Genomic DNA, 26,267 nt, shown 5'->3' on the forward strand with positions numbered 1-26,267 from the left:
AGAGATGAAGATAAGACACAATTATGGTAAATGCAGTGGTATTCTATGTCAGGTTAATGAACATTTGTCGGTTGAAGTCTTGTTCGGTGTCTGTTGAATGCAGTCTTCTTTGGGCTTTTGCCAATAGGTGTGAGCAAAGCTTTGTCAATGTCCATAGACTTACAAAAAGTGTTGGGCTAGCGTAATTTTAAAATTTCTAGGGAAACTGGGGGTCTATGGCATAGTTCATCAAATATCTGTGTATAAGGTTGTGAAAACTTCTTCTTTAATCCATCTGTTGTCTGTATACAGGCTCGTCAAATTTCTCGTCCAAGTGGGTCTTTTTACCTTGGAGAAAACGGAAAAACAGGTGAAAGAAACGGACCGTATAATCGCATTTTCATCACATCATTGTTTCTACCGTTGGGTCATAAATCAAATCCATTGGAATTACAATTTCCTCACTCCTTAGACTCATTACCCTGGTACTACGTTTGCACTTCATTAAAGCCTGACCGCATCTAAATATCAAGCCAATTGATATGACAACACCTAAGATACATAGGAGAAACTTCCCTACATCCATTATGACTCCTTGAGCCCATTCTCCTAAACCAGAGAACCAATTTCGCGGGTTCAACCATGACACCCAACCAGTCAGCTCATTACCCACAGCAGCAAGGGAGAGATTGTGTCTCCTGCGAAATTCCCACTTTAATTGGAGAATATCATCCATCTTTTGGTCTATGACCTCGACCGGATCCTCGGTGCTATTCGTAATATAAGTGCAGCATTTCACGCCGTACTGCGTTGCCAGTGTGACACAATATCCGCCTGTTACTGCTGTGAGATAATTAAGAACCATCCTATGCTGAACCAGTTCTGTTTTATAAGCTTGAAGCTCTCTTCCAGTATACCTAAAAGTGTCATCATACATTTCTGTGATATTGTCTAACAAATTTGCGAGCGCAGATATGTATTTATAATTCAACACTCCTCTGGCGGTGCGAGTGATGTCTAACGCGAGTAGAACCTGAATCCCGGTGGATTCATGGATCATGTCAGAGGCCGGATGCTCTGTTCTTTCTATCAGGTGACGTTTAACTACGTGCTCGTAATGAGTGTGAGTATAAGGAGCTTGGGCACCACGGAGTATATCTTTCATTTTGGCATGTGATACAGTCATTACTTCAGGCAGTACTTTTCCAATATAACACAATCCTTCAGAGTTTGGGGCAAGCCACTTATACGCCTTCCTCCCGCATATGAAATATGCATCATCGGGGAGAACATATGGGACGGAGTAGGACATAACCATATTACACATCTTCCATGTGAAATCTCCTAACCCTAATTCTCCCATCTGTCTAGTACACGTATCAGTTTGTACGATATGTGCACAGTATCCTGGTGATACCTCTCCAACTCTCATAATCCTACTTCCTAGGGTATACCTATATCGGAAATATTTTCCACTACCAGCTATGTGGCGTATAAGTTCTGTATCTGTCGGCATTCTATCGGCTCTGTATGAAAAGGTCATGGTTTGGTTACTCCATGACACTTCCCAATTTCCCGGCTTTCGGGGATTGGAAATGTTAAAACATATTAGGGACTTATCCACATGATATTGGTGGAGCTTCAAACTAGGAGGACTGGAGATATTAAACCTCCTGTCCACCGGCCTCCCACCACTTAGCTCAAGTACCTCCCCTATCGTTAAAGGAAATGGTACTAAGCCTGATTTACTATGGCCTTGAGGTACTTGAGAGCATACCCAACAATCTGTCTGATTTAACACATTACCCACTAAGGAGTGATAGTCACTCAATGGATGCCGGTCCATGTGGATATTAAAACTGGACTGACATTTCTTGATACACCCGTCCTCAACTACATTGTCACAGAGCCTACAGATACAGTTTTCTTCAGCTAACAATCCTTCACAATTCCTTCTATGGTCTATGTTATCGGATCGTTTTCTGATACTCGCCTTTGCTTGTTGATTATGTTGTTCTTGGAAAACTACGCCTCCATCTCTGTCATCAGAACCCATTCCAGAACCTCTCTCGACCTCCATGGTACTCTCGCCGGAACAGACTGCTCTGGCCAACATCATGGTCAACAGGAAAATCCGGATCACAGTCTCTTGAGGCAAGTCCATCTTGAAGGAGGAAACGGAGAAGAATGAGAAGGGGGAAAAAAATAGTTGAGGGAGAGGGGATGGGAAGTGGAGAAAAACAATAAAAGGGAACAGGGAATCGACAACTGCTTTTGATCTTGTGATTTTCAATGCTCAGGTGCCGCCTCAGTCCTCCTGAAACAGACACTCCAGTGATACAACTTCCTCTACCGTCTGTTCCTTATCACGGGACCTCTCTGGATCAGCAACCTTCTTACAATGGGACGAATGAACCCAAGTCTCTCTCTCGGCAACCTTCAATGCTGTAGTGCTAGTCAGTAAGACTTGGTATGGTCCTTCCCATCTGTCAATAAGGCAACCTGAGCGTAGAAAATTCCGTATCATTACATAATCCCCAGGTTCAATGTCATGACAATTACTATCTGTTAAATCAGGAATCACCAACTTCAAATTATCATTTTGATTCCTTAGCTGTTTACTCATGTTAATCAAGTATTTTACAGTCACTTCATTGTTACACTTCAAATCATCCTGAGGGTTAATCATAACATGCGGTTGTCGACCAAACAAGATTTCAAAGGGAGACAGATTAAGAGGGGACCTGGGAGTGGTTCTGATGCTGTATAGTACAATGGGTAAAGCTTCTGGCCATGTCAATCCTGTTTCTGCCATAACTTTGCTCAGTTTATTTTTAATAGTGCTGTTCACTCTTTCCACCTTCGCACTCGCCTGTGGACGGTATGGAGTGTGCAGCTTGCTATCAATTCCCATCAACTTACACATTCCTTGAAAGACATCACCTGTAAAATGGGTACCCCTATCACTTTCAATTATTCTAGGGATACCATATCTACATACAAATTCCTGCACAATTTTCTTAGCAGTAAACATAGCGGTATTTGTGGCCGCAGGAAATGCTTCGACCCAATTTGAGAACACATCTATACAAACAAGTACATATTTCAAATTTCGACAAGGGGGTAATTGAATAAAGTCAATCTGTATTACCTGAAAAGGTCCGCCTGTAGGTGGGATATGAGATGGTTCTGTTGGTATTGCCTTTCCGATATTCTTTCTCAAACAGGTAAGGCATGACATTGCTCTCTTACCTGCATGGGATGAAAATCCTGGGGCGCACCAATATGCTCTTACCAACTTACACATTCCCTCCTTGCCCAGATGAGTCAGCCCATGTGCTGCCTCAGCTAAACATGGAAGATATGCTCTGGGGGCCACTGGTTTACCTTGTCCATCCGTCCAGAGTCCTGAGGACTCCTGGCCATATCCTTTTGCCTTCCAGACTGCCTTTTCCTGTGTGGAACACAAATTTTGCATCTCACACAACTTCTGTGTGTTGATGGTATTGAATACCATCAATTGTGTGGTGTCTGTCTGTCTGGGGGTACCAGCTGCTAACTTAGCAGCTTCGTCTGCTCGGCTGTTACCAAGTGATACTGGGTCCTGGCTATATGTGTGTGCTTTACACTTGATAACAGCCACTCTGTCGGGTTCCTGTATCGCTGTTAGAAGCCTTTTTATGTGAGCTGCATGCGCTACCGGTGTACCAGCTGCCGTCATGAAATTTCTGAGGCGCCATAGGGCTCCGAAATCATGGACTACCCCGAAAGCGTATCTAGAGTCGGTGTAGATATTGGCTGATTTGCCCTTAGCCAATTCACATGCTCTGGTTAGGGCGACCAGTTCAGCAACCTGGGCTGAGTGAGGTGGGCCTAGCGGTTCAGCTTCTATGGTGCCTTGGTCATCTACGACTGCGTATCCAGTACACAAGTCTCCCGAGTCCAACTGTCTGTGACAACTACCATCCGTGTAGAAGGTAATATCTACATCTTCCAGTGGGTTGTCACTGATGTCAGGCCTTGCGGTAAAATTTTGGGTCAAATATTCCATACAATCATGTGTGTCCTCCTTTGTATTCAATTCTTCTTCCCCACCACTCTCATCCTCCACCCTTTGTGCCTGTCCAGGCACACCTGGGAGATATGTTGCAGGATTTAATGCACTGCATCTCCTTATGGTGATGTTTACGGGGGCCATTAGTGCCAATTCCCATCTTGTAAACCGCGCTGATGAGACGTGCCTGGTTTGGGCAGAATTTAGCAAGGCTGACACTGCATGTGGTGTATGAATTGTGAGGTTGTGACCTAGCACTACATCTTCGCTTTTCGTTACTAGCAATGCTATCGCAGCAACGCTTCGCAAGCATGTGGGGAGGGATTGCGCTACCGTATCTAGCTGAGCGCTGTAGTATGCTACTGGCCTGCTGGCATCACCGTGCTTTTGGGTTAGGACGCCTGCCGCGCAACCAGCACTTTCTGTTCCGTACAGCTCAAAAGGTTTCCCATAGTCTGGCATACCTAATGCTGGCGCCTGTGTTAGGCACTGTTTAAGTTTCTCAAATGCCATCTCGGACTCGTCTGTATGCGAAATCCGATCCGGTTTGTTTGAGGAGACCATCTCCTGCAAAGGTAACGCTAGAATGGAAAACCCTGGGATCCAGTTACGGCAATACCCACACATTCCTAAAAACGTTCTGATCTGTTGCTGTTTTTGTGGCAGAGTCATGTCTCTAATTGCTTGAATTCTATCAGCGGTCAGGTGTCTCAGTCCTTGTGTTAGACAGTGTCCCAAATATTTTACTTTAGTTTGGCATAATTGTAACTTGTCTTTGGAAACCTTGTGTCCTGTGTCTGAAAGATGAAACAGGAGCTGTTTCGTATCCTTCAGGGATGCTTCCACTGAATCAGAACACAGTAGTAAATCATCCACGTACTGTATCAATACTGATCCACTCTCTGGTTGGAAAGACTGTAAACAATCATGCAAAGCCTGGGAAAATATACTTGGACTGTCTATGAAACCTTGTGGTAATCGAGTCCATGTGTATTGGACTCCTCTGTATGTAAATGCAAACAAATATTGGCTGTCAGGATGCAGGGGTACTGAAAAGAAAGCGGAGCAGAGGTCAATAACAGTAAAAATTTCGCAGTGGGAGGGATTTGCATAAGGATGACAGCTGGATTTGGCACTACGGGGAACTGACTCTCAACTATTTTGTTAATCCCCCTTAGATCCTGCACTAGCCGGTAACCCCTCCCCCCACTCTTTTTCACAGGGAAGATGGGACTATTGGCAGTGCTGGACGTTCTTACCAGAATGCCCTGTTGTAGCAAGCGCTCTATTACTGGGTATACTCCTAACTCCACCTCTGGCTTCAGAGGGTATTGTGGGATTTTTGGAGCTATCCTACCATCTTTTACTTGCACAACTACTGGAGCTACGTTTGCCATCAATCCAGTGTCTTGTCCATCTTTAGTCCAAAGTGACTCTGGTATCTGGGATGTCATTTCTTCTACTTGGGATGGAGTCCTATTTGTCATAATGGTATGTGACAGTAATTTTGATGGGGAGTCTAACATGTCTCGCACTTCCTGAGCGTGATTCTCAGGTATGTCCAAGAATACACCTTCAGGAGTACAATAAATGACGCACCCCATTTTACACAATAAGTCTCTTCCCAGGAGATTAGTCGGTGCCGATGCAGCCAGCAAAAAGGAATGCTTGGTATGTAAAGGCCCTACTGTAATCTCGGCTGGTTTGCTAACAGGGTAGTGCTGGACTACTCCCGTTACTCCTATGGCTGGGATTGTCTTACCAGTGGTTCTCATGCCCACTGTCGAATTTATCACTGATTTGGACGCCCCCGTATCTACAAGAAAGTTTAATGATTTACCAGCTACATTAATTGCAATTTCGGGTTCACTTCCAAGACTTGCAATCAATTTTACTGGCTGCAGATTACAGGTATGGCCACACCCCTATTGGGTATGGTGACCTCCCTGAATCCCGCTGGCAGCAACTACTTGTGAAGGGGTTAAATGGGAACTACCAGAGGCTTGCCAGTCTCTGTTCGGGGGGTATCTTTTTGTTTCCCCTGCATGTGGCTCATAACTCCGTTTCTGCGGACCCTGCTCCCAATGTCGTGTGTCGTGTCGTTGTCTAGGGGGTTGATAAGACTTTTGTATGTTTCTCGATTTACAGTCTCGTGCAAAGTGTCCCTCTCTATGACAGGAATAACAGGTTACCACATTTGACTTACCCACAGGGTTTGGTGATCTATACAAAGGCTGCCTTGTGGTCAGGGCCTGTATACTTACGGCCATTAACTTATCACTTTGTGACTCCCTGTGTCTGGTGATATTCCGATCGTGATCCACAGCTGCCTCTCTCAAAGTAGCCACCGACAGACCTCGCCAACATGGTTGCGTGGTCTGTACCCTTGTCTTTAATGCCTCTTTTAAACCATCCATTAGTACAGATACTGCTACTTCTCGATGGTTTATGTTTGTTTTAATGTCCTCTATGCCTGTGTATTTTGCCATATCTAGTAATGCCCTGTGAAAATATTCTGCAGCAGTTTCTGACTCTTTTTGTTTAATGGAGAAAATCTTGTTCCATTTAACTACAGCTGGAAAATACTCCTTTAACTGTAAACTTATCCTTTTTACATTGTCTTTGTTGTACACATCTGTAAGAGGTACATCCTGATCCAATCCACAGTCAGCTAAAAATTGAGCCGAGTCGACATTGGAGGGTAAACAAGCCCTCAGCAATACCTGCCAGTCTTTGTTATTGGGCTCTAAAGTGTTCCCTAGGTCTCTGATGTATTTCTGGCTAGCAACTAAGTCTTTCCTAGGGTCAGGGAATTCAGACACTATGGTTCTTAATTCCATTCGGGAAAACGGGCTGTACATGGCAATGTTTCTGATAGGAGTGACTCCTGTGGTGTCCGTTTTCCCATTGGGAAATGCGATTACCCTAACGGGAGCAAGTTTAATAACATCGTTCTGTGTAGATTCTACAGCCTGTGGTGAAATGGTTTCAGCATAGTGTATGGTGCTGTACTTACCCGTAGATACGACCTCACCAGTCCCTCCGCTAGGGGCCTTTGTTACTAATCTTAAGGGTTTGGCCGTGCCTACTGTTGTTTCTGATATGGTGGCTGCTAGAGAGAGCGCCGATATTGTTGCCGATTCGTCCTCTTGATCACACTCCTGGGGAAAGTTCAAAACAGGGTACAACTTGCACGGGTTAATACTTGCATTGGTTAACTTATTAACATTTACACAGTTGCTAAGTGTTTGTTTGTTACACCCTAATGCGTCATTCTCCGCAACCAATTTCTCTCCTGATATGTATGGTGGCGGCGGGGCCGTGGCTATCAGTTTCCTGATAGGATTAGATCCCGCCGCCTGAGCCAATCCTCTCTGTATTTCACCCTCCTGTTGCCATAACTGCAAATAATCATAATGTTTGATTCGTCTCTTTGTTGATTTAATGAGACATATCCTCCTCCTTAAATTTTGTAACACTTCTGGGCTAAAGCTGCCTACTCTTGGGAACTTCTCCCCGTCTTGTACCGTCATTCTCTCCCATTCATCACATAAAACCTCTGTGTGTGAACCGTATTTTTCACACATTACGTACCTTGCCGACCCGATTGGTCGGTTTACTGAATCAACCCGAACCGAGGTTGATCGCCCCCTACCTGAACAATTGGCCCCCATACCTGTAGGTGTTGCTTTCACCACCTCTGACCTTCAATCAGGGTCTTCAGCGAACCCTTACAAAACCAAAATGTTCAAGATAGGCTGACGGTGGCGGTTTACCGAGTACCCCACTCACTCGCCCACGCCGACCAATACGACCTACACACTGCCCTAGTGCTGGCGTACTCGACCCAGGGCCCCTATGAACCTTCGTTTACTGGAACATGTGAGTGTGATCCGCAGAGCATTAACCCTTTCCAGTAACTGTTGGTTGTTGGATAATTCCTGAGTGACCAGCGAACTTCCCTTTAGAAAATAAAAAATTACACAAATCACGTCAGAATGTACAAGTAGTGTTTATGACTCGTTTCGTACACAAATGGTACTGGTCAGATTAACTAATGCACACAATTACGTGCGGTACAATCGTTCAGCACATAAGCAACTAATCTTATGTGCGGAGCGACCAGTGGAATCGAAAATTGCGGCTGCAAATTCCTTCAGCATGAGCTTTAATGGCCTATATGGGTTCTGCACCAACCCCCTGGGTTGTGCTCTTTTCTCTATTTATAGCGGACTTCCTTGTCTGCTGTACCTGGACCTCCTGGTCAATTCCGGACCTCCTGGTCTGTGCTACAGTATGACCTCCTGGTCTGCTATACTCTAATGCTCAGATTTTATGTTTAACAAAGGATGCCTCCCTTGCCACCATGCACGTCACTTACATGTATGTACCCTGCGAGAACTCGACTTCTTGTGGTTCAACCTCAAAAAATTGTATAAACTTATATATGCAAACACTCACTCACCACATGTACACTTTTGTTTCTATTTCTATTTCTGCGCAGAAATTTTCTTTCCTTTAGACCAGATGTGTTGTAAATTTGGAGAAGGATCTGTTAGTCTAAATTTCGGACACTAAAATAGATTTGCGCTATTTATCGCGTTGCCACCTTTTCGCCTGTTACAATAACACTAGCGTGTGATTTGAGTTACGTGGGCGTACCCGGACGCTCCGTTGCGTAATATACGCTGCGTGCGTCGGCCTTTGAGTTGCGTACGCGAGTCTCACCCTTTGTTAGAGACACGTGTACACTACACAAAGCAAATATCCACCGTAACACAATTTTTCACGTTTATCAATGTAGATGATCCTCGATCATCTACCGAACACCACACCACTCTCTCCTTGTATCTTTAGGTAGAGCTGTGTGCGTGTTTTGCAATTTATCCCTTAATGTATTACTTTTATACTTTAACTATAAAATAGCGACAAATCTCTCTTAGCACGTTTATCAATTATAAAATGGCAAACAGGAGAGTGATATATGAAAATACACAAATGAAAAGAAATGCAGATATATGCGTGCGTGCGTACGCAAGACAGAAATAACAGTTTTAAAAGACACTAGCGTGTTGTTCTTACCTCCGGTTCCGGATTCCCTCAGCACCCTTTACTAAGCGAAGCAGACGCTTATCCAGACAGCACTGCGAGGAATATGATCTCCCGCCCTTTGCTGATGGATAATGTCTGCTGAAATTACCTAGCAGAGATATGTGAAGGACGGACGAGCCGCCAATTGATAAAGCTAAATATTTATCTTACTTAAAACCCTTTAAGAGGTCTAAGAACACTGTACGCTATTAACGTATGGAATACCGTAAGGGTACGCACGTTGCGTAACAATCGCTTAGCCGTAGTCGAGACGCTCAAGCGTCACGTTCGCTCACGGCCAAGAGATCACAGGCAGGCACGCTATTGGCTGCCGACTAACGTAATGATACGCTATCAGCGTAGCGGACGCTCGGGACCACGAGGAGATCACCAGCGGCGCAGACGCTCACAGTGTAAAACCTTTCTATCTAAACCATGAAACAGTGTATTATGCAGTAAACCTTGGTGTAATGGTGGGGTGTAGATGCCACACAATGTAACCTATTAACTTAAAGCTGTTCGGGAGTCTCCGACGCTCTGAGAATACTTAACACTATAAGAAATACACAAATACCGGGCTTAGGGTCTAACGCCTTATATGAATGTTATACTTGCAAAAGAATAATACAATACAAGTCATACACTACCAATATAACATAGACTAACTAACCAGATAACTACACAGGAAATACAATATCAGTACAATAACTATATAAGAGAAACGAGAGAGATAGAGAGAGAGAGAGAGAGAGAGAGAGAGAGAGATATGGCTCACAACAACAAGAAAGACAATATGATTGCAGAGAAAACTTACGCACAAAGGGGAACGATCGCATGCGCCTCTGGATATCCAGTTCCCGATTATCAGCAATGAGAACCGTTGAAGAGTGAGAGCTGGATATGATCGGCTTGTCTATTTATGCCCCACACACAATACAATTCAATGGTCCCTACAATCTCATTGTTCATTGAACACAGGAATCCGTCTTCGCATTATAACAAAAGGTCATAGGTTGATTCATACAGGTGGGCTGTGTCTACTTCCAACTGCTCAGGTGGGTGGGAAACTAGGTTTCCCGCCGCATGGATAAGTAAGTGCAAATAATAGTAAATGGACATAAACTTCTTATGTCCATAACTATTCGCACGAGCGATTAATTCGCTTCAAACCAACACCGGAATATTGCTAATTAAATACTCTTCCGATGGATACTAAACACCACTGTATAATCCTTGTCTGACCCTTTGTATCAGACAAAGAGGGTTCTCTCTGTCCATGAACATGCTACATTAACTAAACTTTCAGAATCTATCAAAGGGACCATGATCTACAAAATACATTATATGGTTAAAATATATATCAATTGAGTCGCCCGCTAGACGCATACAAACTCTACCGTAAATCCGCATATCGTGCGCCTGCGGGTGCACGCGAAGGCGAGTATGCGCACGCACGGGAGAGCTCTTGCACGCGCAGCGGGAGCTCGCATGAGGTGCAAATATGGCAGTGTGCATAGTGATATTTTTCTGACTTTGACACCCTCCTTCAACAAAGCTGGGGTTACTATTCCACAATGTTGGTGGTACCGAAACCAGATGGTTCGGCGAGACCCATTCTAAAATTGAAATCCTTGAACACTTATATACGAAGGTTCAAGTTCAAAATGGAATCGCTCAGGGCGGTTATTGCAAGCCTGGACGAAGGGGATTACATGGTATCACTGGACATCAAGGATGCTTACCTGCATGTCCCTATTTATCCTCCTCCAGAGCCGGATTACGAGGAGGGCCCCGGGGATAAGTACCCCGGGCCCCCTTTTTGAAAAGGGCCCCCCGCCACACCGTAGATCGGATCTCTGTTCCGATCTGCGGTATTGCGCTGCGCTCCCAGAAGCTGGCGGCTCTGGCTCCCGGCTCCACTGCACTAAACATGCTGGCGCCGCGGCCGCACGCAGGGAGTCAGTGCCTGTAAAGGGAAGGACAGCTGAGCGATGGCTCAGCTGTCCAATAATCTAATGAGCAGCAGCCTGCGGCTCAGTCATTGGCTGGGCTCGCAGGCTGCAGGGAAGAAGGAGGACGGCGCGTGGAGCCTGGATGCAGCAGCCATCACCCAGTTTCAGCCAGCTCTCCTAGGCTATGTGTGGTTGTCCAGCCTGCCAGCATCAAAGGACATAAAAACGTAAGGTTGACTGTATTATGTACTGGTTTTATATATATATATATATATATATATATATATGTATATATGTGTGTATATATATATATATATATATATATATATATGTATATGTATATATGTATATATGTGTATATATATATATGTATATAAAAAACCATGTAATGGGCGGCACTCCAATGGATTTTAAGAAATCATACAGCTCACCAAGCCAGCTTAGTTCCCTTGGTGAGCTGTATGATTTCTTAAAATCCATTGGAGTGCCGCCCATTACATGGCTTTTTGTTTGCTGGGCCTTGTGGTTCCACGGGAAGGCACCCGGGTATCCATCTTTGGCTGTAGGAGTGCCGGTCACAGCTGTTGTTATATAATAAGAATTTACTTACCGATAATTCTATTTCTCATAGTCCGTAGTGGATGCTGGGGACTCCGAAAGGACCATGGGGAATAGCGGCTCCGCAGGAGACTGGGCACAAAGTAAAAGCTTTAGGACTAGCTGGTGTGCACTGGCTCCTCCCCCTATGACCCTCCTCCAAGCCTCAGTTAGGATACTGTGCCCGGACGAGCGTACACAATAAGGAAGGATTTTGAATCCCGGGTAAGACTCATACCAGCCACACCAATCACACCGTACAACTTGTGATCTGAACCCAGTTAACAGCATGATAACAGAAGGAGCCTCTGAAAAGATGGCTCACAACAACAATAACCCGATTTTTGTAACAATAACTATGTACAAGTAATGCAGACAATCCGCACTTGGGATGGGCGCCCAGCATCCACTACGGACTATGAGAAATAGAATTATCGGTAAGTAAATTCTTATTTTCTCTAACGTCCTAGTGGATGCTGGGGACTCCGAAAGGACCATGGGGATTATACCAAAGCTCCCAAACGGGCGGGAGAGTGCGGATGACTCTGCAGCACCGAATGAGAGAACTCCAGGTCCTCCTCAGCCAGGGTATCAAATTTGTAGAATTTAGCAAACGTGTTTGCCCCTGACCAAGTAGCTGCTCGGCAAAGTTGTAAAGCCGAGACCCCTCGGGCAGCCGCCCAAGATGAGCCCACTTTCCGTGTGGAATGGGCTTTTACAGATTTTGGCTGTGGCAGGCCTGCCACAGAATGTGCAAGCTGAATTGTACTACAAATCCAACGAGCAATCGTCTGCTTAGAAGCAGGAGCACCCAGCTTGTTGGGTGCATACAGGATAAACAGCGAATCAGATTTTCTGACTCCAGCCATCCTGGAAACATATATTTTCAGGGCCCTGACTACGTCCAGCAACTTGGAATCCTCCAAGTCCCTAGTAGCCGCAGGCACCACAATAGGCTGGTTTAAGTGAAATGCTGAAACCACCTTAGGGAGAAATTGAGGACGAGTCCTCAATTCTGCCCTGTCCGTATGAAAAATTAGGTAAGGGCTTTTATAGGATAAAGCCGCCAATTCTGAGACACGCCTGGCTGAAGCCAGGGCTAACAGCATTTACCACTTTCCATGTGAGATATTTTAGGTCCACAGTGGTGAGTGGTTCAAACCAATGTGAGTTTAGGAATCCCAAAACTACATTGAGATCCCAAGGTGCCACTGGAGGCACAAAAGGAGGCTGTATATGCAGTACTCCCTTGACAAACGTCTGAACTTCAGGAACAGAAGCCAGTTCTTTTTGAAAGAATATTGACAGGGCCGAAATTTGAACCTTAATGGACCCTAATTTGAGGCCCATAGACAGTCCTGTTTGCAGGAAATGCAGGAAACGACCCAGTTGAAATTCCTCTGTAGGGGCCTTCCTGGCCTCGCACCACGCAACATATTTACGCCAAATACGGTGATAATGTTGTATGGTTACATCCTTCCTGGCTTTGATCAGGGTAGGGATGACTTCATCCGGAATGCCTTTTTCCTTCAGGATCCGGCGTTCAACCGCCATGCCGTCAAACGCAGCCGCGGTAAGTCTTGGAATAGACATGGTCCCTGCTGGAGCAGGTCCTTTCTTAGAGGTAGAGGCCACGGGTCTTCCGTGAGCATCTCTTGAATTTCCGGGTACCAAGTCCTTCTTGGCCAATCCGGAGCCACGAGTATAGTCTTTACTCCTCTCCTTCTTATGATTCTCAGTACTTTTGGTATGAGAGGAAGAGGAGGGAACACATACACTGACTGGTACACCCACAGTGTTACCAGAGCGTCCACAGCTATTGCCTGAGGGTCCCTTGACCTGGCGCAATATCTGTCCAGTTTTTTGTTGAGGCGGGACGCCATCCTGTCCACCTTTGGTTTTTCCCAACGGTTCACAATCATGTGGAAGACTTCTGGGTGAAGTCCCCACTCCCCCGGGTGAAGATCGTGTCTGCTGAGGAAGTCTGCTTCCCAGTTGTCCACTCCCGGAATGAACATTGCTGACAGTGCTATCACATGATTCTCCGCCCAGCGAAGAATCCTTGCCACTTCCATCATTGCCCTCCTGCTTCTTGTGCCGCCCTGTCTGTTTACGTGGGCGACTGCCGTGATGTTGTCCGACTGGATCAACACCGGCTGACCCTGAAGCAGAGGTCTTGCCTGACTTAGGGCATTGTAAATGGCCCTTAGTTCCAGGATATTTATGTGAAGTGACGTTTCCATGCTTGACCACAAGCCCTGGAAATTTCTTCCCTGTGTGACTGCTCCCCAGCCTCTCAGGCTGGCATCCGTGGTCACCAGGACCCAATCCTGAATGCCGAATCTGCGGCCCTCTAGGAGATGAGCACTCTGTAACCACCACAGGAGAGACACCCTTGTCCTTGGAGACAGGGTTATCCGCTGATGCATTTGAAGATGCGATCCGGACCATTTGTCCAGCAGATCCCACTGAAAAGTTCTTGCGTGGAATCTGCCGAATGGAATCGCTTCGTAAGAAGCCACCATCTTTCCCAGGACCCTTGTGCATTGATGTACTGACACTTGGCCTGGTCTTAGGAGGTTCCTGACTAGGTCGGATAACTCCTTGGCTTTCTCCTCCGGGAGAAACACCTTTTCTGTACTGTGTCCAGAATCATCCCTAGGAACAGCAGACGTGTCGTCGGAATCAGCTGCGATTTTGGAATATTTAGAATCCATCCGTGCTGTCGTAGTACTACTTGAGATAGTGCTACTCCGACCTCTAACTGTTCTCTGGACCTTGCCCTTATCAGGAGATCGTCCAAGTAAGGGATAATTAAGACGCCTTTTCTTCGAAGAAGAATCATCATTTCGGCCATTACCTTGGTAAAAACCCGGGGTGCCGTGGACAATCCAAACGGCAGCGTCTGAAACTGATAGTGACAGTTCTGTACCACAAACCTGAGGTACCCTTGGTGAGAAGGGCAAATTGGGACATGGAGGTAAGCATCCTTGATGTCCAGAGACACCATATAGTCCCCTTCTTCCAGGTTCGCTATCACTGCTCTGAGTGACTCCATCTTGAACTTGAACCTTTTTATGTAAGTGTTCAAGGATTTCAGATTTAAAATGGGTCTCACCGAGCCGTCCGGCTTTGGTACCACAAACAGCGTGGAATAATACCCCTTTCCCTGTTGTAGGAGGGGTACCTTGATTATCACCTGCTGGGAATACAGCTTGTGAATGGCTTCCAATACCGCCTCCCTGTCGGGGGGAGACGTTGGTAAAGCAGACTTCAGGAACCGGCGAGGGGGAGACGTCTCGAATTCCAATTTGTACCCCTGAGATACTACCTGCAGGATCCAGCGATCCACTTGCGAGTGAGCCCACTGCGCGCTGAAATTCTTGAGACGGGCCCCCACCGTGCCTGAGTCCGCTTGTAAGGCCCCAGCGTCATGCTGAGGACTTGGCAGAAGCGGGGGAGGGCTTCTGTTCGTGGGAAGAGGCTGTTTGCTGCAGTCTTTTTCCCCTTCCTCTGCCCCGGGGCAGATATGAGTGGCCTTTTGCCCGCTTGCCCTTATGGGGACGAAAGGACTGAGCCTGAAAAGACGGTATCTTTTTCTGCTGCGAGGTGACTTGGGGTAAAAAGGTGGATTTTCCAGCCGTTGCCGTGGCCACCAGGTCCGATAGACCGACCCCAAATAACTCCTCCCCTTTATACGGCAATACTTCCATATGCCGTTTGGAATCCGCATCCCCTGACCACTGTCGCGTCCATAATCCTCTTCTGGCAGAAATGGACATCGCACTTACTCTTGATGCCAGAGTGCAAATATCCCTCTGTGCATCTCGCATATATAGAAATGCATCCTTTAGATGCTCTATAGTCAATAATATATTGTCCCTGTCCAGGGTATCAATATTTTCAGTCAGGGAATCCGACCAAGCCACCCCAGCACTGCACATCCAGGCTGAGGCGATTGCTGGTCGCAGTATAATACCAGTATGTGTGTATATACTTTTAAGGATATTTTCCAGCTTCCTATCAGCTGGTTCCTTGAGGGCGGCCGTATCAGGGGACGGTAACGCCACTTGTTTTGATAAGCGTGTGAGCGCCTTATCTACGCTAGGGGGTGTTTCCCAACGCGCCCTAACCTCTGGCGGGAAAGGGTATAATGCCAATAATTTTTTAGAAATTAGCAGTTTTTTATCGGGGGAAACCCACGCTTCATCACACACCTCATTTAATTCATCTGATTCAGGAAAAACTACGGGTAGTTTTTTCACACCCCACATAATACCCTTTTTTGTGGTACATATAGTATCAGAAATGTTCAAAACCTCCTTCATTGCCGTGATCATGTAACGTGTGGCCCTACTGGAAAATACGTTTGTTTCCTCACCGTCGACACTGGAGTCAGTGTCCGTGTCAGTGTCTGTAACGACCTGAGGTAACGGGCGTTTTATAGCCCCTGACGGTGTTTGAGACGCCTGTACAGGTATTAACTGATTTGCCGGCTGTCTCATGTCGTCAACAGTCTTTTGTAAAGTGCCGACACTATCACGTAATTCTTTCCATAAGACCATCCAGTCAGGTGTCGACTCCCTAGGGGGTGACATCACTAACACAGGCAATTGCTCCGCCTCCACACCATTTTCCTCCTCATACATGTCGACACAGCGTACCGACACACAGCACACACACAGGGAATGCTCTGATAGAGGACAGGACCCCACTAGCCCTTTGGGGAGACAGAGGGAGAGTTTGCCAGCACACACCAGAGCGCTATATATATACAGGGATAACCTTATATAAGTGTTTTTCCCTAATATAGCTGCTGTATATATTAATATGCCAATTTAGTGCCCCCCCTCTCTTGTTTTACCCTGTTTCTGTAGTGCAGGACTGCAGGGGAGAGTCAGGGAGCCTTCATCCAGCGGAGCTGTGAGGAAAAAATGGCGCTTGTGTGCTGAGGAGATAGGCTCCGCCCCCTTCTCGGCGGCCTTTCTCCCGCTTTTTTGTGGAAAACTGGCAGGGGTTAAATACATCCATATAGCCCAGGAGCTATATGTGATGTATTTTTAGCCATTTAAGGTATTTTCATTGCGTCCCAGGGCGCCCCCCCCCAGCGCCCTGCACCCTCAGTGACCGGAGTGTGAAGTGTGCTGAGAGCAATGGCGCACAGCTGCGGTGCTGTGCGCTACCTTATTGAAGACAGGACGTCTTCTGCCGCCGATTTTCCGGACCTCTTCACTCTTCTGGCTCTGTAAGGGGGCCGGCGGCGCGGCTCCGGGACCCATCCATGGCTGGGCCTGTGATCGTCCCTCTGGAGCTAATGTCCAGTAGCCTAAGAAGCCCAATCCACTCTGCACGCAGGTGAGTTCGCTTCTTCTCCCCTTAGTCCCTCGATGCAGTGAGCCTGTTGCCAGCAGGTCTCACTGAAAAAAAAACAAAAAAAAACCTATTTAAACTTTTACTCTAAGCAGCTCAGGAGAGCCACCTAGATTGCACCCTTCTCGTTCGGGCACAAAATCTTAACTGAGGCTTGGAGGAGGGTCATAGGGGGAGGAGCCAGTGCACACCAGCTAGTCCTAAAGCTTTTACTTGTGCCCAGTCTCCTGCGGAGCCGCTATTCCCCATGGTCCTTTCGGAGTCCCCAGCATCCACTAGGACGTTAGAGAAATGTATATATATATATATATGTGTGTGTGTGTGTGTGTGTCGTCCACCCGACCCTTCTCTCTCTACACTCGCCCGCTATGCCTGGTCAGCAGGCCCGGCGACAGACATGCCGCTGCAGGGGCAGTAGAGAGTACATTTGTCAGCAACACCTGCTACCGGAACTCACATGTGAACAAGACTGCACCCACAAGTAATGTATAATGTGTGTTATATAATGTATTTGGAGGGGCACTATGTGTCACATAATGTGTTTGGGGGCACTGTGTATTATATAATGTGTTTGGGGTGTACTATTGGGTCTATTCAGGCCGGGCCGCAGCCGCTCATTCGCACGTGGTGTAATGTGAATTTTGGCTCATACCGTGTGACATAATGTAAATTTTGGTTCATACCGTGTGGCGTAATGTGAATTTTATCTCATAAAGCATGGCGTGATATAAACTTTGGCTCCTACCGTGAATTGCGGCTCATACAGTGTGGCGTAATGTGAATTGCGGCTCATACAGTGTGGCGTAATGTAAATTGCGGCTCATACAGTGTGGCGTAATGTGAATTGCGGCTCATACAGTGTGGCGTAATGTGAATTGCGGCTCATACAGTGTGGCGTAATGTGAATTTTATCTCTTGGTGTGTGGCGCAATGTAAATTTTGGCTCATACTGTGTGACGTAATGAAAATTTTGGCTCATACTGTGTGGCGTAATGAAAATTTTGGCTCATACTGTGTGGCGTAATGTGAATTGCGGCTCATACAGTGTGGCGTAATGTGAATTGCGGCTCATACAGTGTGGCGTAATGTGAATTGCGGCTCATACAGTGTGGCGTAATGTGAATTTTATCTCTTGGTGTGTGGCGCAATGTAAATTTTGGCTCATACTGTGTGGCGTAATGTAAATTTTGGCTCATACTGTGTGGCGTAATGAAAATTTTGGCTCATACTGTGTGGCGTAATGTAAATTTTGGCTCATACTGTGTGGCGCAATGTAAATTTTGGCTCATACTGTGTGGCGTAATGTAAATTTTGGCTCATACTGTGTGGCGTAATGTAAATTTTGGCTCATACTGTGTGGCGTAATGTAAATTTTGGCTCATACTGTGTGGCGTAATGTGAATATTATCTCTTGCTGTGTGGCATAATGTGAATTTTATCTTATACCGTGTGACGTAATGTGAATTTTGGCTCATACCATGTGACATAATGTGAATTTCGTCTCATATCGTGTGGTGAAATGTTCATTTTGACTCATACTGTGTGGTGTAATGTGAATTTTGCACCAAAGCCCGCCACTCTCTAGTTCCGCCACTAGGTCAAGGATAGGTTGGGGAAGTGTAAGTAACGATAGGGTGCAGTGGCAGCTATGACTCAGGGTTATGGCGTAGGAGACAGTCAGTACCGGCCGGTGGTCACACCATTATGTTTCATTTTATTTCTCTGGGGTGTATTATATCTACTTTTATTAGGAACTAGGGAGAAATTAGATTACACCATGTGATTTGTTTTTGTGTAAAATATTAAATACAGTTTGAGTATCCCATATCCAAATATTTTAATACTCAAAGTTACTAAAAATATTGTATTAAATGACCTTCAGGCTGTGTGTATAAGGTGTATATGAAACATAAATGCATTCTGTGCTTAGACTTGGGTCCCATCGCCATGATAACTCATTATGGTATGCAATTATTCCAAAATACGGAAAAATCCCATATCCAAAATACTTCTAGTCCCAAGCATTTTGGATAAGGGATACTCAACTTGTAATAATAAATATTCCTTTTAAGATGGATTAGTCTGAAAGATTCTTTCAAATTTACAACCTAATTGTAATTTTCTTTGTAAAGATTGAAGGCGCTATGATTTTAATTTTAAATCTTAGGGCCCCCCTGTCTTAAGTACCCCAGGCCCCCCGAAGCCTTAATCCAGCTCTGCCCTCCTCACCAGGAGTACCTCAAAATTGTGGTACAGGACTGTCATTACCAATTCCAGACGTTGCCGTTGGTCTGTCCCCGGCACCGAGGGTATTTACCAAGGTAATGGCCGAAATTATGATCCTTCAAAAAAAGGGAGTTCTAATTATCCCGTACTTGGACGATCTCCTTATAAAGGCGAGGTCCAGGGAGCAGTTGTTCGTCGGAGTAGCACTATCTCGGGAAGTGCTATAACAGCACGGCTGGATTCTGAATAGTCCAAAGTCGCAGCTGGTTCCTACGACGCGTCTACTGTTCCTGGGGATGGTTCTGGACACAGAACAGGAAAAAGGGTTTCTCCCAGAGGAGAAGGCCAAGGAGTTGTCATCTCTAGTCAGAGACCTCCTAATACAAATACAGGTGTCGGTGCATCAATGCACGCGAGTCCTGGGAAAGATGGTAGCTTCTTACGAAGAAATTCCATTCGGCAGGTTCCATGCAAGGATCTTCCAGTGGGATCTGTTGGACAAGTGGTCCGGGTCGCATCTTCAGATGCATCTGCTGATAACCCTGTCCCCAAGGGCCAGGGTGTCGCTGTTGTGGTGGCTGCAGAGTGCTCATCTTCTAGAGGGCCGCAGATTCGGCATACAGGACTGGGTCCTGGTGACCACGGATGCCAGCCTTCGAGGCTGGGGGGCAGTCACACAGGGAAGAAACTTCCAAGGACTATGGTCAAGTCAGGAGACTTCCCTACACATAAATATTCTGGGACTAAGGGCCATTCACAATGCCCTAAGTCAGGCTAGACCCCTGCTTCAACACCAGCCGGTGCTGATCCAGTCAGACAACATCACGGCGGTCGCCCATGTAAACCAGCAGGGCGGCACAAGAAGCAGGATGGTGATGGCAGAAGCCACAAGGATTTTCCGATGGGCGGAAAATCATGGGTTAGCACTGTCAGCAGTGTTCATTCCCGGAGTGGACAACTGGGAAGCAGACTTTCTCAGCAGGCACGATCTCCACCCGGGAGAGTGGGGACTTCATCCAGAAGTCTTCCAAATGATTGTACACCATTGGGAAAGGCCACAGGTGGACATGATGGCGTCCCGCCTCAACAAAAAGCTAAAAAGATATTGCGCCAGGTCAAGGGACCCTCAGGCAATAGCTGTGGACGCTCTGGTAACACCGTGGGTGTACCAGTCGGTGTATGTGTTCCTTCCTTTGCCTCTCATAACCAAGGTACTGAGAATACTAAGACGGAGAGGAGTAAGAACTATACTCATGGTTCCGGATTGGCCAAGAAGAGCTTGGTACCCAGAACTTCAAGAAATGATCTCAGAGGACCCATGGCCTCTGCCGTTCAGACAGGACCTGCTGCAGCAATGGCCCTGCCTGTTCCAAGACTTACCACGGCTGTGTTTGACGGCATGGCGGTTGAACACCGGATCCTAAAGGAAAAAGGCATTCCGGAGGAAGTCATTCCTACGCTGATTGAGGCTAGGAAAGATGTGATCGAAAAACACCGCATATGGCAAAAATATGTTACTTGGTGTGAGGCCAGGAAGGCCCCAACGGAGGAATTTCAACTGGGTCGATTTCTGCACTTCCTACAGTCAGGAGTGACTACGGGCCTAAAATTGGGTTCCATTAAGGTCCAGATTTCGGCTCTGTACATTTTCTTCCAAAAAGAACTGGCTTCACTGCCTGAAGTTCAGACTTTTGTTAAGGGAGTGCTGCATATTCAGCCCCCGTTTGTGCCTCTAGTGGCACCGTGGGATCTCAACGTTGTGTTGGATTTCCTGAAGTCGCATTGGGTTGAGCCACTTAAATCCGTAGAGCTAAAATACCTCACGTGGAAAGTGGTCATGCTGTTGGCCTTGGCGTCGGCTAGGCATGTATCAGAATTGGCGGTTTTGTCATGCAAAAGCCCTTATCTGATTTTCATATGGATAGGGCGGAATTGAGGACTCGTTCCCAAATCCTTCCTAAGGTGGTATCAGCTTTTCATGTGAACCAACCTATTGTGGTGCCTGCGGCTACGTGGGACTTGGAGGACTCCAAGTTACTGGACGTAGTCAGGGCCCTGAAAATATATGTTTCCAGGACGGCTGGAGTCAGGAAAAATGACTCGCTATTTATCCTGTATGCACCCAACAAGCTGGGTGCTCCTGCTTCTAAGCAGACTATTGCTCGCTGGATCTGTAGCACGATTCAACTTGCACATTCTGCGGCTGGACTGCCGCACCCTAAATCTGTAAAAGCCCATTCCATGAGGAAAGTGGGCTCTTCTTGGGTGGCTGCCCGAGGGGTCTCGGCTTTACAACTTTGCCGAGCTGTTACTTGGTCGGGTTCAAACATTTTTGCAAAAGTCTACAAGTTTGATACCCTGGCTGAGGAGGACCTTGAGTTTGCTCATTCGGTGCTGCAGAGTCATCCGCACTCTCCCGCCCGTTTGGGAGCTTTGGTATAATCTCCATGGTCCTTATGGAGTTCCCAGCATCCACTAGGACGTCAGAGAAAATAAGATTTTACTCACCGGTAAATCTATTTCTCGTAGTCCGTAGTGGATGCTGGGCGCCCGTCCCAAGTGCGGATTGTCTGCAATACTTGTATATAGTTATTGCCTAACTAAAGGGTTATTGTTATGAGCCATCTGTTACTGAGGCTCTGTTATATTTCATACTGTTAACTGGGTATAATATCACGAGTTATACGGTGTGATTGGTGTGGCTGGTATGAGTCTTACCAGGGATTCCAAATCCTTTCCTTATTGTGTCAGCTCTTCCTGGCACAGTATCCTAACTGAGGTCTGGAGGAGGGTCATAGTGGGAGGAGCCAGTGCACACCAGGTAGTCCTAAAGCTTTCTTTAGTTGTGCCCAGTCTCCTGCGGAGCCGCTATTCCCCATGGTCCTTACGGAGTTCCCAGCATCCACTACGGACTACGAGAAACAGATTTACCGGTGAGTAAAATCTTATTTTTTGCGGCGCCCTGCTAAAACTGCCGCCCGCTTCCTGCCCTCACAGTGTGTAAAGATGCCATGCGCATGCGCGCGGCATACATTCACGCTGAGAGAGCGCTTGGGGGAAGCCCAGCACCTCCGTAGGTGCTGGGCACGCCCCCAACAGTGATGCCGTGGGCCGCCCATGCCCACTTTTATTACCCGCAATGACCCCGCCCCTATTTTGCTTGGTCACGCCCCCTTTTTGGCGTGCACGCTAGTGCCTCTCTAGATCCGGCGCCCTGCCCTGCCCGGATTCTAGACTGAACACTAAATGGTACCATCAATGGTAATCATCGATGGATAACCCACCGATGGCCATCCCTAACATGCTCACAATTAACTTTTACAGCAGTGGTTCCCAAACTTTTTCAAATCACTGCGCCCTAGACTATCAGAATTTGTTTTCACGGCCTCCACAAGAAATTTAGAAAGAAATATTACTGAAGTAAATGTGTTATAGGTCATCCTTAGGGTCAGTTGTATGGTGAGGGACAAGATCTGCTTCTGTTTGTCCACATATTTTATGATTGACAACCATCAGCACTGGTTTTGCCTATTACAGTGACCATAAATTATTTAAATTAGTTCTGGACTACCAATCCAAGGCACCCCTGCAAGTGTTCTGAGGCACCCCACGGTGCCACGTCACACAGTTTGAGAACCACTGTTTTACAGTATTACTAAATTGCTGTGTCTAAATGTAACTGCTACATCTAAAACAATATATAGCATTTAAAATATTGACATTTTTAATGTGGGAGGAACATGATTTACAGTTGGTAACTAAACATAAAACATTGCTTCAATTAGGACATTATAATGAACTCGTCTTAAGACAGATTACAGGTTGAACCCGATGGGCATTTTGCCTCTTTTCAATCTCATTAACTATGTAACTATGTAATATGTAAATACTACAAATGCATAATAGAGATTTTTGACCAGCAAAATAGAAGTAATGCCATCAATGGAAATATATTATTTTTCACTTGTGTTATAGTTATAAAACGTATACTTTAACCTTTTCTAATCCCAAAATCCCATTATTCCTTCTGTTAAATAATTCACAGGGACATCACCTAGTGGAGCTCATACGGAACCCTGGACATTTGTGGTTGTGCAAGATCCAGAGCATAAGCATAAGATTCGGGAGATTATTGAAGAAGAGGAAGAAATTAACTACCGAAAAAGGATGGGAGATAAATGGTTGAATGATCTGAAACCGCTAAGGTAAATTGTTTTGAAAATGTAATTCTTTTCCCTCACTACACATATACACCACTAAGTAATATATATGGATGACAACTATTCAATGGCTGTATTGATAACTCAAAATATCAAAGCAGTCTTGCAACTATGCTCATGGCAGTGATATTAGTCAAGCCTAAGGGGCAATCCAATTAGTCGTGCTGTTTGCCGCACTGGGAAGAGCTCCAGGTTTCATGCCCAGATCTCTTCAATAAATCAGCCTTTTCCTGTGCTGTAAACATGGGGCTAACACACACTAACTCATACATTCTGCATAAAATGCGGAATGTATGGGTTTCCCCATGTAATAAACCCCCAAATGGTGCCTTTTATGCAGACTTTTCTTTGCAGCTCCTGAAGTCCCCATCTGTAGTTTTAAGCGTGGGGTAATCCTACTAATTGACTCTGCGGTTGTACGAAAAAGTTGAAGTGTTGCACATAGAAATCAATTAATTAATCAGATTCTAGCTATCATGTATCTAGTACATAATGTAAAATGATAGCTAGAATCTCATTGGTTTATATGGGTAGCACCTCCACTTCACCTTTTTTAAAAGATTTCCTTCTGTGTCATTTAAGTGAAGTTGAATTTATGTTAGGATCATGTTTGAATAATTTCAATAATATAGTAATAGTAGGAGGGAATTCCACCGGTAACTGAATTATCTTTTTATAGTGATAAACTCTATTCATCATACAGCTGCCACCACTAATGTGAACAAATCATCATAACCCAACAGCCCACAATAAACTCCATATAAAATACTATCAAAATAGCTTCAGCGCTATCTTTAAATCAAATTATCCTTGATAAATCAGCCTACTTTCAAAGTCAGCAGCAGAATCACCATTCATGAGACGTTACTTTGCATGTGCACACACAATTAATAAATTCAGGTTCAAGATTTAACTCTAGATTATCATAATGTTATTAAAATATGTGGCCATCCTGGGCATACAGATACATACATGACCATTTGTGTAACCTGTGCAAATTTTTTTTAAATAAAGTAACCGAATAACCATGGTAACGGAATCAACAAGTGGGTAATGAGCAAGGTAGACTTCAGTACAAACCTGTATTTTGAGGCACTAGCTCAAAATCTGAATAAATAATCACACTTTTTACATTTGTCAGTAACAGAATGAACTTTACTGTTTATATTTTAATTTAACGATATCATGGAGAGAGAACTGTTTATGGTTTTTAATTACATTATTTTCATTATATTAACCTTAATACTGAGATATTATGTGTTAATTTCATCGGATACATATTTTCATTGCTTTATGTGCAAATGAATAAAATTTGGCCCATGATAATGTATTAATTCAGTGAGCACTCATAGCTTAAAGAGCCCTAATATGAAGTACTAGAGCACACATCAAAATTATTTTCCTTTATTAGAAAAATAGAACACTCCAATGTTGTACCCAGGTTGACTTTTATGTTTTAGGGTTTATGTCCATATCGTCATGGAATTGCCCATCTATAAAAACAACTAGATGTAGAGCTCTTATTTGGTGCCAGTGGCAGGGAGTTTCAGCTGCAGCTTCTGCAACTTGATTGGCTGTGAAAATAGAGATCATTAATATATTTCCATCATTGGATTTGAACCAAACAAACGTTAATTTTTTTCAGCACAGTCTTGCATGCCTATAGTTTTATACTGAAATGCAGAGATATAGCGCTACTATATGGGTTTGTAATGGGTGGTATTCATGTGACCGCTGGTCAGCTGACCGACAGTCACATGACCTCCTCCACCAGCCCGACGGGTCACTGTCCCGATGGTCGGCATGCCGACCAACAGGGACTATTTCCACTCGTGGGTGTCCACGACACCCATAGAGTGGGAATAGAACCCGTGGCGACAGCAGCGTGGCGAGCGCAGCGAGCCCGCAAGGGGCTCGCTGCACTCGCCCCTCCCCGCCGGGATCCTGGCGTCGGTATGCTGCCGGGATCCCGGCGTCGGTAAGCTGACCGACGGTCAGGAGACTGCCGGTCAGCCGTACTACACCCTTTGTAATATATTGTATTCTTTAGTGCAGCTTGAACCCCGGCAAGGGTACCCGGCACTATAGTATTGATTAGATTGTAGATATGGGTTCTAGCGCTCTCCAAGTTCTGAATGGTGATGAAAGTTACAGTTTATTAAGAACAGTTGGACTCCTCGAGGAATCAGCAAGTGGGAAGTGGACCAGGGACCAGAGAGAGGACATCGCATACCATGGGAAGGCATTACTAACAATGGCCCTCATTCCGAGTTGATCGCTCGCTACGGATTTTCGCTGCACAGCAATTATAATAGAACGGGGGCTAATCTGCGCATGCGTATGCACCGCAATACGCACGCGCATCGTATAAGTACAAAGTGCTTTGTGGTTTTGCACAGGTTCACACTGGCGGACGCAAGGGGATTGACAGGAAGTGGGAGTTTCTGGGTGGCAACTGACCGTTTTCTGGGAGTGTTTGGAAAAACGCAGGCGTGGCCGAGCATTTGCTGGGCGGGTATCTGACGTCAATACCGGGTCCTTCGTCGCAGCAATCATCGCACAGAATAAGTAATTACAGGGCTGGTCTTGTTCTGCACAAAATGTGTTTGCAGCCGCTCGGCTGCACAGGCATTCGTACTCCTGCAAAGCGAAAATACACTCCCCCGTGGGCGGCGACTATGCGTTTGCACGGCTGCAAAAAGTAGCTAACGAGCGATCAACTCGTAATGAGGCCCAATATCTTTAAGGTTGTATACACACCACGTAACTGCAGAGCCG

The 26,267-nt window shown here is 45.7% G+C and overlaps 1 protein-coding gene across 1 annotated transcript in view; it reads left to right on the forward strand.

Moving 5' to 3' along the window:
- Nucleotides 1-26,267, forward strand: part of IYD (iodotyrosine deiodinase) — a 170,310-nt gene that overhangs the window by 135,135 nt on the left and 8,908 nt on the right. Inside the window, exon 3 of the mRNA XM_063917904.1 lies at nt 23,315-23,474. Within this exon, the coding sequence (XP_063773974.1) occupies nt 23,315-23,474 (160 nt within the window). The remainder of the gene's footprint in view (nt 1-23,314; nt 23,475-26,267) is intronic.

The sequence above is a fragment of the Pseudophryne corroboree genome, chromosome 4 (genome assembly GCF_028390025.1).
Source record: "Pseudophryne corroboree isolate aPseCor3 chromosome 4, aPseCor3.hap2, whole genome shotgun sequence".
Lineage (NCBI taxonomy): Eukaryota > Metazoa > Chordata > Amphibia > Anura > Myobatrachidae > Pseudophryne > Pseudophryne corroboree.